Raw genomic sequence first — 14,864 nt, 5'->3', positions numbered from 1 at the left:
TTACCTCCCAAAATAATTTTATTCGGTCATCGTCACTGCCATGTATATTCCCCAACAAGCAGACACCCAGACAGCTCAAGGAACTACACTAGACTTTGTACAAACTGGAAAACGCATATCTTGAGGCTGCATTTATAGTAGCTGGGGACTTTAATAAAATAAACATGGGGAAAATGCTAACAAAATTTTATCAAACATATCTCCTGTACTACACGCAAATCAAAGACTCTGGATCATTGCTACTCTACCTTCCGGGATGACAAGTCCCTCCTTGGGCCAGTAACTGAAAAGTAACTGGCCAGTAACTGAAAAGTTTGCAGGTTTGAAAACCTGAGCCAACACGGTGAAAAATATGTCCATGTGCCCTTGAGCAAGGCACTTAACCACAATTTTCTCCAGGGCGGCCATACTACTATGGCTGACCCTGTACAACAATACATTTCACTGTACCTATCTGGTATATGTGACAAAGCATTGTTTATTTTTGCTCCTCCCCAACTATAGGCAGAAACTTAAGCAGGAATCACCCGTGGTAAGCACTGTTCAATGTTAGTCTGACCAATCGGAATCTATGCTTCAAGATTGTTTTGATCACGAGGACTGGGAAATGTTCGGGTAGTTCATCAGGACATGCATAGAGGATGTTGTTTCCACTGTATCATAATCATGAAATGCTTTGAGAGGTTAGTTAAGGATCATATCATCTCCACCTTACCCGACACCCTAAACCCACTACAATTTGCATACCACACCAACTAATCCACGGACAATACAATCACCATTGCACCCCCAGGGGCACAATAGTGCACAGGTTGAAAAATTCCAGGAATTAGGTTACATTATAGATATATATACTGCAAAATTACACTTGATATATTGCAGGTAAGGGGTGTCATGTGTTTGCAATTTTCAGGCTGTAAGAGACAGTCAAAGTTCAATATCATACAAATACTTGCTTTGGAAGTGGACAAAAATATGGCCTGGAACAATGCTCACAAGACAGCATTGAAATCCATAATAGCTGGCCAGATTAGGGGGCACAAATTACTCTAGCAATGTAAGCAATGTTCTGTCAATTGGACATCGATCATTCCCTGCAAATAGAGACTTAGTAAGTGGACTGCACAAGCTACATGGGCAGAGGTTTCAGTGCCAGGTTTTTGTATTCTTAACTACATTAAACACGTTAGCTAGCCCAAGATGTACTCTTAAAAAGGAGCCTACCGTTACTCCTTAATTTAACGTATGCTATGTACAAATGTAGACTGGCAGCCAAAACAGACAAATAAAATAAAATGTTATTGGCCACATACAAATATTTAGTAGATGTAATTGCGTGTGTAACGAAATGCTTGTATACTTCATCTAAAACGTGAATAGATTTTCAATTGTGAAACTTTCCTACAAAAATAAATAAAGCAATTTGTTCTGATCACATCAAAAATAACTTCACAAAATGAAACACTTAAAACACTGTTTTAACGGGTTTATCACAGTTGCAGCTGACATTTTTCAGTGACAAGTTTCTGGCGGCCTTCTTCCGTTACACAGGTGTTCGGAGCACGCTAGATATCACAGGTGGCCTCTCTTTCGTAAACACAACCCATAACATGGCGATATGGCTGTGTGGCAACACTAACCATATACAATGGTGTTTCAATTTAACCTTTTGTTTTCATAAAATGATTTATTGGTGATATGAAATATCCTTATGCTTCCAAAACCGTACCGCAAGCAATGCGTGTACATGTTCAGACCGAGCATCAGGGCTTTTAACAAAACTCCCCCGCACAGAAGACGCATTCGTCCAATGATTTGTGTTAATGGAACTGAGTCATGATCAAGGGATAACACGCTGCTTATCTTTCAGCTATCTAGCTGCAGTGGTTAGCTAGCTAGCTCACAGCAACAACGACGTCGGCTTGCATTTAACGTTACATTCATACAAACACAATATGTCCATCTAACTTACCTCTATTTGCTAAACCCCGAGGAATTGCATTCCAAAATGCTCTTCTGCAAAAGACTTGCAGTAAACATAAGTCACCATCTGATCCACCGATGTCTGTCAACACTAACACCAGTCTCTACTATTCTGAAAGCAGCAATAAAGGTGACGTCACTATCGTAATGAGGAACGCTTCCAAATTAAAGCCCATATTTCAATCCATTGCATGGTTAACTCATTCAAAATATATATTTTAATCAACATCGATATGCATTGTGTTTGTAAGCAAATGCAAGAAGAATTTATATATATATTTTAATTATTTAGCCCACTCCTGAAAAATAAAATGTTAAAACTGGTATGTTGATAATATTGGGATTATAAGGAAAAGATATATTGTGTTGATGTAAAAGTGGGGTTTGGAGTACTCGGTATGGTCTGTAGATATGTTGTAATTTCATGGGGCAGTGAAAAATACGACGTGTTGTTGACCGTTTACTACACACATTTTACTACACCCAAATTCAGCATGTCTTTGTAAGGGGACTCTTATTTTGAGATAAAACAAATCCGCGATCGTGATGCCAGCATCATATCCTGCTGCATTGAGAACGGTAATCCCTCATTTGATGAGGGAAATAAACCCGAGTTCGGTTTTGTCAACCAATCAGGTGAAGGTTCGCCGATTTACAGCAAACCAATCCCGCTAATCCGGGACAAATTGTTCAACGGCCTGGCTCAAATCAACAACCGAAAGGATGACACTCCACTGCGCATAATGAAGCCAAGTTACACTGTAAATCAACATACAGTATAATACTAAAGAAGCCTCTACTGCTCTCTAACACGTTCTTGAACTTGATTTGCAGAATAACATAGGTTTAAGTGTTTCTTTCACAGTGTAATGTAATAAAATGTTGCAATGTCAGTGTGCAATCGGGATACTTAAATGTGTACGTGACCTTTTACTCTTTTCTTATCCATCACTTATTCAAAAAGGGCTGTGATTTGTATTTTATATTCTAACATGAAACGGGGCTTTAAATCAGCAACACAGTGAAAGTTTTGGCCTCAATTGCATAGGCGCTGGGAACCACTGGGAGCAAATGTCACAGGTCCCCTACCTACCCGTGGTAAACAATTAGTTTGTAATAGAGGGCCCTTTCAATATATTTCAAATGGGCCCAAATTAGGCATGTACAGTACCTTCAGAAACTATTTACATCCCTTGACTATTTTCACATTTTAGAGTGACAGCCTGAATTTCAAATATATTTTATTTAGATTGTGTCACTGGCCTACACACAATACCCCAAAATTTCAGTGGAATTGTTATTTATTTATTTTTACAAATGAATACAAATCTGAAATGTTTTGAGTCAATAAGTATTCAACCCTTTTGTTCTTGCAAGCATACATAAATTCAGGTGTAACATTTTGCCTAACTTACAAATTGCATGGGTTCATTCTGTGCAATAAGTGTTTAACATGATTTTTGAATTACTCCCTCATCTCTGTACCCCACATATACAGATAATTGTAAGGTCCCTCAGACCAGCAGTGAATTTCAAACAGAGGTTTTCCAATGCCTCGCAAAGGTCACCTATTGGTAGATGGGTAAATATTTTTAAAAAGCAGACATTGAATAGCTCTTTGAGCATGGTGAAGTAATTCATTACACTTTGGATGGTGTATAAATACACCCAGCCAATACAAAGATACAGGCGTTCTTCCTAACTCAGTTGCCGGAGAGGAAGGAAACCACTCAGTGACTAAAACAGTTAAGAGTTTATTGGCTGTGATAGGAGAAAACTGAGGATGGATCAACTACATTGTAGTTACACCACAATACTAACCTAATTGACAAAGTGAAAAGGAGGAAGTCGGCACATGTTTGGGGCATATCCAACACACTTCATATTTTCAAGCATGGTGGTGGCTGCATCATATTATAGGTAGGGAGTGTTTTAGGATAAAAGGAAACAAAATAAAGTTAAGCACAGGCAAAAATCGTAGAGGAAAACCTGGTTCAGTCTGCTTTCCAACAGACACTGGGAGACAAATTCACCTTTCAGCAAGACAACAACCTAAAACGAAAGACTGGGTATACACCGGAGTTGCTTACCAAGACGACATTGAATGTGCCGGAGTGGTCTAGTTACAGTTGACTAAAATAGTCTTGAAATTCTAACACCCCTGAGTCAATACTTATGTAAATGAGATATCTGTATTTAATTTTCAATCGATTAACAAAACATAAAATAAAAAATAATGTGTTTTAACTTTGTCTTTATGAAAAAAAATTGATTTAATAAATTTTTAATTCAGGCTGTTACAACAAAATGCAAAATAAGTCAAGGAAATATGAACACTATATCAGACTTACACTGCCACCTGCTGATAAAGGTACAATGTTGAAATGTGTGTTAGTGAAAAGAGGAAGTAGGAAAGCAGCTATTAGATTTTGAAGCATGTCCATTCATGAGAGCCCACCAATGTTTACCGACCATACCCCGTTCACCTCTTTACAGCTATTGTAATGAGTAGAAATGTTACATGTTTGGTGTTCCAGTAGTTACTAGGGTGATCCAGTTCTAAGTGTAATAAACAAATTATAACAGGGAAATTCAAGAAACAAAGAACTTTAATTTAACCAAAAAAACAAAGCTTTACATGGATTTTGAGACAAAAAAATAAACAATATGATACATGTTAATTGACAAGATCACACAAGCTACATGGGTATAGGTTTGCGTGATAGATTTTTGCCAGAACATCAGCGCCCTCTTCAAAATTTAACAAATGCCTCTTCAGTAATCAACAAATGCCTCATTAGTAATCAAATATGGCCATTCTGTGAAAAGGTGAGACTCTCACAAACAAAGGCCTCACAAGACTCCTCTGAAGGTCCCCCCAGGACCAGTTCAAACATTGAAAGGAAGTATATACACAGTCGTGGCCAAGGGTTTTGAGAATGACACAAATATAAATTTTAGAAGTCTGCTGCATCAGTTTGCATGATGGCAATTTGCATATACTCCAGAATGCTATGAAGAGTGATCAGATGAATTGCAATTAATTGCAAAGTCCCTCTTTGCTATGCAAATGAACTGAATCCCCCAAAAACATTTCCACTGCATTTCAGCCCTGCCACAAAAGGACCAGCTGACATGTCAGTGATTCTCTGATTAACACAGGTGTGAGTGTTGACGAGGCTGGAGATCCCTCTGTCATGCTGGTTGAGTTCAAACTGGAAGCTTCAAAAGGAGGGTGGTGCTTGGAATCATTGTTCTTCTTCCTCTGTCAACCATTGTTACCTGCAAGGAAACACGTGCCGTCATCATAGCGTTGCACAAAAAGGGCTTCACAGGCAAGAATATTGCTGACGGTAAGATTGCACCTAAATAAATCATCTTTCGCATCATCAAGAACTTCAAGAAGAGCGGTTCAATTGTTGTGAAGGCTTCAGGGTGCAAAAAAATTCCAGCAAGCTCCAGGACCGTGTCCTAAAGTCGATTCAGCTGCGGGATCGGCGCACCACCAGTACAGAGCTTGCTCAGGAATAGCAACAGGCAGGTGTGAGTGCATCTGCACGCACAGTGAGGCAAAGACTTTGAGGGACAGACTGATATTCTGCAAAAGGTACAGGGATTGGACTGCTGAGGACTGGGGTAAAGTCATTTACTCTGATGAATCCCCTTTAAGATTGTTTGGGGCATCCAGAAAAAGGCTTGTCTGGAGAAGACAAGGTGAGCGCTACCATCAGTCCTGTGTCATGCCAACAGTAAAGCATCCTGAGACCATTCATGTGTGGGGTTGCTTCTCAGCCTAGGGAGTGGGCTCACTCACAATTTTGCCTAAGAACAGCCATGAATAAAGAAAGGTACCAACACATCCTCTGAGAGCAACTTCTCCAAACGATCCAGGAACAGTTTGGTGACGAACAACGCCTTTTCCAGCATGATGGAGCACTTTGCCATAAAGCAAAAGTGATAACTAAGTAGCTCGGGGAACAAAACATCGATATTTTGGGTCCATGGCCAGGAAACTCCCAGACCTTAATCCCATTGAGAACTTGTGGTCGATCCTCAACAGGCGGGTGGACAAACAAACAACCCACAAATTCTGACAAACTCCAAGCATTGATTATGCAAGAATGGGCTGCCATCAGTCAGGATGTGGCCCAGGAGTTAATTGACAGCATGCCAGGGCAGATTGCAGAGGTCTTGAAAAAGAAGGGTCAACACTGCAAATATTGACTCTTTGCAGCAACTTCATGTAATTGTCAATAAAAGCCTTTGACACTTCTGAAATGGTTGTAATTATATTTCATAGTAACATCTGACAAAAATATCTAAAGACACTGAAGCAGCAAACTTTGTGAAAATTAATGTGTCATTCAAAACTTTTGGCCACGACTATGTTAACAGTTCAGTGCCAGAAATAAGGGGTTAAATACATGGACAAATAAAACATTTTCCTGATCTTTCTTATACTGTAGCTCTCAGATATAGGACAGACACTTCAGAACAAACTTCCTTTAAACATTTTTTGGGGGGGGATATCCATTGTTCCATGTAGTTGATCTGTTATTCAATTTCTTTTGCATGGGCTAATAGCAGCAAAGCCAAATAAATTGTTTTTTCATATATTTTTTTTGATACTTCAAGGGCTCTTAAAATTCTAAATCAAATTGCAAAATGATGCTTGGTATGACCTTCTTTAAATAATTCTATATAGTTTAGCAGACCCCCCCCCCCACACCTTACACAGGGCTTAGACTGTAACAGGTGAAACTGAGTTTAACCAACAAAAAACAGAATCCATATGAAGGAAATCCGTTGTAAATCCCAAATTAGAAAATAACATTTGTTTCTTTCCCTGTAAGCAGTCTATGGACAAGGTATGACAGCAATCCAAGATTTAGTTTCCTTGGCACCGTTTTCAAATGGTAATGTTTTAGCATTTGTGGCACAAATCCCATTCAAGTCATAGTACTTATATTAGCCTTTTTTATGGCACATTACGTCCAAATCATCCTAAATTATCAAACATTGATTGCGCAGCTCAACTAATTTACTTAGATGATTTTGACCAGATGCACTAAAAATGATAATTTAGGTACCATGACTTGCAGGGGATTTGTGCCACAAATGCAAAAATGAAAGCACTTTTTACAACAAGTGCTTCACAGTGACACAGTCTAATCCTCCAAAGAACAAGCAGAAGCACAGAGGCAAGGAAAAACGCCCAGATGGAAGAAACCTTGAGAGGAATCAAACTATGGCAAAAACACTAACAGAGCCATCTTTTAAAGCTGCCATCAGCAGTTGAAACAAAATGTAAGCCTCACCAGTTTTGATAAAATGCTGAGGAATGGGCATGGAAAAATGCAACTTCAAATTCATAGAGCTATTGATGCAAGGACTGACCAGCCATGATATTCAAATTATAGTTTAAGCATGTTTTGAGGTTATATAAATATTTACATTTACTTTGTGAACAAACATTGGAGGAAAACAAGCTTATATTTTGGGTTCTGATGGGGTACAACAGTTGAACTAAGCTCATAAGGGATTTATAAGTTATATTCTTCAAGAATCAATGGGTACATATATTTAAGTCCAAAAATGGATGTAGCAACTGCAGATTGGATGAACTAACCCTTTAAATGGTCAATCTACATGCTTGGGTGAAATTAATCTACAATGGCTGCGTTTATACAGGCAGACCAATTTAGTTTAATGCACAATTACAGTGCATTCAGAAAGTATTCAGACCCCTTGACTTTTTCCACATTTTGTTACGTTACAGCCTTATTCTAAAATTGTATGGACCTTTTTTTTTCTTCTTCTTCTTTCTTCAGCCACTCAGTCAAAAAGGCACCTGACAGCCCGCTTGGAGTTTACCAAAAGGCACCTAAAGGACTCTGACCATGAGAAACAAGATTCTCTGGTCTGATGAAACTAAGATTGAACTCTTTGGCCTGAATGCCAAGCATCACGTCTGGAGGAAACCTGGCCACCAACCCTACGGTGAAGCATGGTGGTGGCTTCATCATACTGTGGGGATGTTTTTCAGCGGCAGGGACAGGGAGACTAGTCAGGATCGAGGGAAAGAGGAACGGAGCAAAGTACAGAGAGATCCTTGATGAAAACCTGCTCCAGAGCACTGAGGACTTCAGGCTGGGGCGAAGTTTCACCTTCCAACAGGACAACGACCCTAAGCACACAGCCAAGACAACACAGGAGTGGCTTTGGGAGAATTCTGAATGTCCTTGAGTTGCCCAGCCAGAGCCTGGACTTGAACACAATCTAACATCCCTGGAGAGACCTGAAAATAGCTGTGCAGCGACCCTCCCCATCCAATCTGACAGAGTTTGAGATGATTTGAAGACAAGAATGGGAACCCCCCCCCCAAAAAAAAGAATTCTCCGTTATTTTACCAGGTAAGTTGACTGAACACATTCTCATTTACAGCAACAACTGGGGAATAGTTACAGGGGAGAGGAGGATGAATGAGCTCAAGAAAACCTTGAGTATAATATAACGTCAATCGTTCTATACCTCTCTGAAGTGACAGCATCCACGATAATCCATTGTTTACTTTTGCTACAGCTAGCTTGATTAGATAAACTATCCATTTAATTTAGAGAAATTCCAAGTGTTTAAATTTTTTTACTACACAACCCACGCCACACTTCGTAAGGGTGTTTACATATTTAGCTTGGAACGTCATTGTACTGCTGAAAGGTTCATTTCTAGCATAGAAGACTGTCAATAATGTAAACAAACAATGTATAGCTTGGATGTCATGGACTGTTCCTCTCAGTTGGTAGAGCATGTCTCTTGCAACACCAGGATAGTTGGTTCAATTCCTAGGACCACTCATACGTAAAATAATGACGCACGAAGCATGCATGACTACGTCGCTGTGGATAAAAGCGTCTGGTAAATGGCATATATACTGTTAGTCCTTGCACCTTGAACGCAGGCTTAGAATTTGAGGGGTTACATTTTACTAGCCCCATCCCTCAGCTGTATGCCAAAACAAGTGACAGGGCAGCAAGTAGACACGTGTCAAGTAGACACATGCTTGAAAACAAGGACTGTTTTCTTGAAATTGAACGTAACTTAAACCTATAATAAAACTGATTCGCGTTTTAGCCAACAACTATGTGTGAAAACGCTTATTGTAATTGTCCAGTCAAAATCTCACTTAAAAGTTCAGTTAACTCTTACCCAAATAATTTTGTTAACTCATCCTATACTCATGTGGCCAAAGCATAAATTGGAATGTACAGTCTGATAATGTGGGTGTTACTCCACTCTGTGTGTATATGCGTACACAGACAGTTTCAGAAACGCCTTCCATTTCTTCATAGAGGATGATGAGCTGGCCAATTAGCAGTCTACTTGCTTGAATATTTTTTATGACGGGTAAACGCCCACACCATTCTTTTGTTGAGGTACGCCCACACCATTCTGTTGTTGAGGTACGCCCACATCATTCTAACACAGGAAAGCTGCTTTTTAACATACTTTTTAAAAAAACTTCAGGATTTTGGCAATGAGGCCCTTTATCTACTTCCCCAGAGTCATATGAACTGGAGGATATCATTGTTATATCTGTGTCCAGTATGAAGGAAGTTAAAGGGTGTTTCGCAAGCCAATTCTAACTAGCGTTAACACAATGACTGGACGTCATGGGTATCTGCTAGTTTGTCAATTCCTAAGTAGTAAGTACTTTGATGTACCATTGTCTTAACAGATTTGAATACTCCATCATTATTCTCAATTCACTTGTGTGGAGTCTGATAGCTTAACATCAAAAAATCTTTAAACAATAAACCTGAAAACATGGAATTGTCATATGAAATGTGCTAAAATAGCCAAAGAGATGTGTCCTTCAAGTAGACATGAACGAAAAGTGTATAATAGTTAACTGGCTGAATTTATGTATTTTGGGGGGGATTGGCACTAGGTTCTTCTCAGTTGATGATTGGAGGGAGGATCGATGAGGGCCGTCTGTCTGCAGTCAGTCATCGCTACTGTCTGAGCTCACGTAGCAGCCTTCCTCCCCAGTGTGCCCCACAAAGCAGAGACCTGGGGAACACCAGCAACAGAACAAGGTGGTCAGTCAGAACTACACTGTATATGCAAAAGTATGTGGACACCCCTTCAAATGAGTGAATTTGGCTATTTCAGCCACACCGTTGCTGACAGGTGTATACAGTTGAGCACACAGCCATGCAATCACTATAGTCAAACATTGGCAGTAGAATGGCCTTACTGAAGAGCTAAGTGACTTTCACCGTGGCACCGTCATAGGATGCCACCTTTCCAACAAGTCAGTTCATCACATTTCTACCTTGCTAGAGCTTCCCCAGTCAACTGTAACTGCAGTTATTGTGAAGTGGAAACATCTAGGAGCAACAACTGCTCAGCCGCGAATTGGTAGGCTACACAAGCCCACAGAACAGGACCACTGAGTGCTGAAGTGCGTAAAAATTGTCTGTCCTCAGTTGCAACACTTACTGAGTTCCAAACTGCCACTGGAAGCAACGTCAGTACAAGCCCTGTTCATCGGGAGTTTCCTGAAATGGGTTTCCATGGCCGAGCAGCCGCACACACAAGCCTAAGATCCCCACTGGCCGTTTTTTCATGGTCCAGACTAGGCACCTTACATCCAGTGAAGGGAAGTCAACGCTACAGCATATACCAGGAGAACGCTACCTGCCCAAATGGCGTCTTTCTTTTACCCCAACACAGTTAATCCTAAACCACGCCCCGTTAATCAGAGGGGCGTTCTACTACGCTTCCATTGGCTAGCTAGAGTTCTCTCACTCACAGGCGATCAGAGCAGAGACAGTGACCTTCCAAGGTAAGGATGGAAAGTGTAATTTAACAAATTAGCTGCCTACCATAATGCAGGCCTATTATCATCATGTTTGGTAACATTTGCCCATGTATTTATTTTCAGAGTTTGAATGAGTTGTAAAAATGTCAGAGAACTCTTGTGAAGGTCAGCTAAGTTAACGTAGGCTACTTAACGTTACTAGCTCTGTATTTGAAGTTATAATATCATTAGTAGACTATTATCAGGTAAAAACATTCTAATTATTCATAATTTCTCAAATATTTATTCGCTAATCATTCAGTCGAACACTATGCTACAGCCATTGAATCTGTCTTTGAGCGTTAAGTGATGTTAATGGCTAGCTCGGTCCACGACATTATGTTATTACATTTTTCAATCTTGAAATACAAGGGAAAATGTTATTAATCAGTGATAAATTTCGTGCCGCGATATTCACTTCCAAACTTGGAGACCTCTCAAAGAATTGTAGGATGCCCCTCTGAATAACTGGGAGTGGTTTTGGCTTAACTGCGTTACGAAAAAGACGCACCCAAATGCAGTGCCAACTGTAAAGTTTGGTGGATGAGGAATAATGGTCTGGGGATGTTTTTCATGGATCGAGCAAAGTCCCTTAGTTCCAGTGAAGGGAAATCTTAATGCTACAGCATACAATGACATTCTAGACAATTCTTTGGCAACAGTTTGGGGAAGGCTCTTTCCTGTTTAAGCATTACAATGCCCCAATGCACAAACTGAGGTCAATACAAAAATGGTTTGTTGCGATAGGTGTTTAAGAACTTAACTGGCCAGCACAAAGCCCTGACCTCAACACCATTGAACACCTTTCAGATGAATTGGAACGCTGACTGCGAGCCAGGACTAATCGCCCAACATCAGTGCCTGACCTCACCTATGCTCTTGTGGCTGAATGGAAGCAAGTCACTGGAGCAATGTTCCAACATCTAGTGGAAAGCCTGCCCAGAAGAGTAGAGGCTGTTATAGCAGCAAAGGGGGGGACCAACCAATTAATGCCCATGAGTTTGGAATGCGATGTTTGATGTGTCCATATACTTTGAAAATGTAGAGTATTTTGTTCTCTCTATGGCAAATTTTTATTTCACCTTTATTTAACCAGATAGGCCAGTTGAGAACAAGTTCTCATTTAAAACTGCGACCTGGCCAAGAAAAAGCAAAGCGACAAAAACAACACAGAGTTACACAAATGTATAGTTAATAACACAATAGAAAAATCTATGTACAGTGTGTGACAGATTGGTTGTGTACAGGTAAACTGCTCTGACAGCTGTTGCTTAAAGTTAGAGAGGGAGATATAAGACTCCAGCATCAGTGATTGTTGCAATTCGTTCCAGTCATTGGCAGCAGAGAACTGGAAGGAAAGGCGGCCAAAGGAAGTGTTGGCTTTGGGGATGACCAGTGAAATATACAGTTGAAGTCGGAAGATAACCTTTAGCCAAATACATTTAAACTCAGTTTCACAATTCCTGACATTTAATCATAGTAAAAATTCCCTGTCTTAGGATCACAACTTTATTTTAAGAATGTGAAATGTCTGAATAATAGCAGAGAGAAGGATTTATTTCAACTTTTATTTCTTACATCACATTCCCAGTGGGTCAGAAGTTTACATACACTCAATTAGTATTTGGTAGCATTGCCTTTAAAATTGCTTAACATGGGTCAAACGTTCCGGGTAGCCTTCCACAAGCTTCCCACATTAAGTTGGGTGAATTTTGGCCCATTCCTCCTGACAGAGCTGGTGTAACTAAGTCAGGTTTGTAGGCCTCCTTGCTCACACACACCTTTTCAGTTCTGAACACCAATTTTCTACATGATTGAGGTCAGGGCTTTGTGATGGCCACTCCAATACCTTGACTTTGTTGTCCTTAAGCCATTTTGCCACAACTTTGGAAGGATGCTTTGGGTCATTGTCCATTTGGAAGACCCATTTGTGAACAAGCTTCAACTTCCTGACTCATGTCTTGAGATGTTGCTTCAATATATCCACATAAATTTCCATCCTCATGATGCCATCTATTTTGTGAAGTGCACCAGTCCCCCCTGCAGCAAAGCACCCCCACAACAAGATGCTGCCACCCCCGTGCTTCACGGTTGGGATGGTGTTCTTCAGCTTGCAAGCCTCCCCTTTTTCCTCCTAACATAACGGTCATTATGACCAAACAGTTCTATTTTTTGTTTCATCAGACCAGAGGACATTTCTCCAAAAAGTACGATCTTTGTACCCATGTGGAGTTGCAAACCGTAGTCTGGCACATTTTATGGCGGTTTTGGAGTAGGGGCTTCTTCCGTGCTGAGTGGCCTTTCAGGTTATGTCGATATAGGACTGTGGATACAGATATTGTTGTACCGGTTTCCTCCAGCATCTTCACAAGGTAATTTTGTTGTTCTGGGATTGATTTGCACTTTTCGCACCAGAGGAACATTCATCTCTAGAAGACAGAACGAGTCTCATTCCTGAGCAGTATGACGGCTGCGTGGTCTCATGGTGTTTATACTTCCGTGCTATTGTTTGTACAGATGAACATGGTACGTTCAGGTGTTTGGAAATTGCTCCCAAGGATGAACAAGACTTGTGGAGGTCTACAATTTATTTTCTGAGGTCAAAGAGGAGCAAAAAGGCAAGCACAGAGGCACTGAGTTTGAAGGTAGGCCTTGAAATACATCCACAGGTACACCTCCAATTGACTCAAATTATGTCAATTAGCCTATCAGAAGCTTCTAATGCCATGACATTATTTTCTGGAATTTTCCAAGCTCTTTAAAAGGCAGTCAACTTAGCGTATGTAAACTTCTGACCCACTGGAATTATGATACAGTGAATTATAAGTGAAATAATCTGTCTGTAAATAATTGTTGGAAAAATTACTTGTGTCATGCACAAAGTAGATGTCCTTACCGACTTGCCAAAGCTATGTTTTGTTAACAAGAAATTTGTGCAGTGGTTGAAAAAAAAAGTTAATGACTGCCATCTAAGTGTATGTAACCTTCAACTGCACCTGCTGGAGCGCGTGCTACGGGTGGGTGTTGCTATGACCAGTGAGCTGAGATAAGGGGAGGCTTTACCTAGCAAAGACTTATAGTTGACCTGGAGCAAGTGGGTTTGGCGACGAATATGTAGTGAGGGCCAGCCAACGAGAGCATAAAGGTCACAGTGGTGGGTAGTATATGGGGCTTTGGTGACAAAACGGATGGCACTGTGATAGCAAACTGGACGTAGTCTGAGAAGAGTGTTGGAGGCTATTTTGTAAATGACATCGCCAAAATCAAGGATCGGTAGGATAGTCAGTTTTACGAGGGTATGTTTTGGCAGCATGAGTGAAGAAGGCTTTGTTGCGAAATAGGAAGCCGATTCTAGATTTAATTTTGGATTGGAGATGCTTAATGTGAGTCTGGAAGGAGAGTTTACAGTCTAACCAGATACCTAGTTATTTGAAGCTGTCCACATATTCTAAGTCAGAAACGTCCAGTAGTGATGCTAGTTGGGCAGCAATCGGTTGAAGAGCACGCACTTAGTTTTATTTATGCATTTAAAAGCAGTTGGAGGCCACGGAAGGAGTGTTGTATGGCATCGAAGCTCATCTGGAGGTTTGTTAACAGTGTCCAAAGAAGGGCCAGATGTAAACAGAATGGTGTCGTCTGCGTAGAGGTGGATCAGAGAATCACCAGCAGCAAGAGCGACATCATTTATATACACAGAGAAAAGAGTCGGCCCGAAAATTGAACCTTGTGGCATCCCCATAGAGACAGCCAGAGGTCCGGGCAACAGGCCCTCCGATTTGACACACTGAATTCTATCTGAGAAGTACTTGCTGAGCCAGGCGTGGCAGTCATTTGAGAAACAAAGGCTACGGAGTCTGCCGATAAGAATGTGGTGATTGACAGGGTCGAAAGCCTTGGACAGGTCGATGAAGACAGCTGCACAGTACTGTCTTTTATCGGTGGCGGTTGTGATATCGCAGCAGCTTTCCAATCTTTGGGGATCTCAGACGATACGAAAGAGGTTGAACAGGCTAGTAAT

The 14,864-nt window shown here is 40.7% G+C and overlaps 2 protein-coding genes across 10 annotated transcripts in view; both read right to left on the bottom strand.

The window, feature by feature from the left end:
• ankrd27 (ankyrin repeat domain 27 (VPS9 domain)) overlaps positions 1-2,123 on the bottom strand; it is a 34,650-nt gene extending 32,527 nt beyond the window's left edge. For all 9 annotated transcript variants that reach the window (XM_036958490.1, XM_036958489.1, XM_036958495.1 and 6 more), the window contains exon 1: positions 1,973-2,123. The gene's annotated coding sequence lies outside the window, so the exon portion shown is untranslated. The remainder of the gene's footprint in view (positions 1-1,972) is intronic.
• Positions 2,124-8,344: 6,221 nt separating this feature from the next.
• Positions 8,345-14,864, bottom strand: part of tdrd12 (tudor domain containing 12) — a 29,160-nt gene continuing 22,640 nt past the window's right edge. Inside the window, exon 34 of the mRNA XM_036958486.1 lies at positions 8,345-10,053. Within this exon, the coding sequence (XP_036814381.1) occupies positions 9,986-10,053 (68 nt within the window). The 3' untranslated portion in view covers positions 8,345-9,985. The remainder of the gene's footprint in view (positions 10,054-14,864) is intronic.

The sequence above is a fragment of the Oncorhynchus mykiss genome, chromosome 2, assembly GCF_013265735.2.
Source record: "Oncorhynchus mykiss isolate Arlee chromosome 2, USDA_OmykA_1.1, whole genome shotgun sequence".
In the NCBI taxonomy this organism is placed as follows: Eukaryota; Metazoa; Chordata; class Actinopteri; order Salmoniformes; family Salmonidae; genus Oncorhynchus; species Oncorhynchus mykiss.
This window is presented reverse-complemented; position numbering and strand designations above follow the sequence as displayed.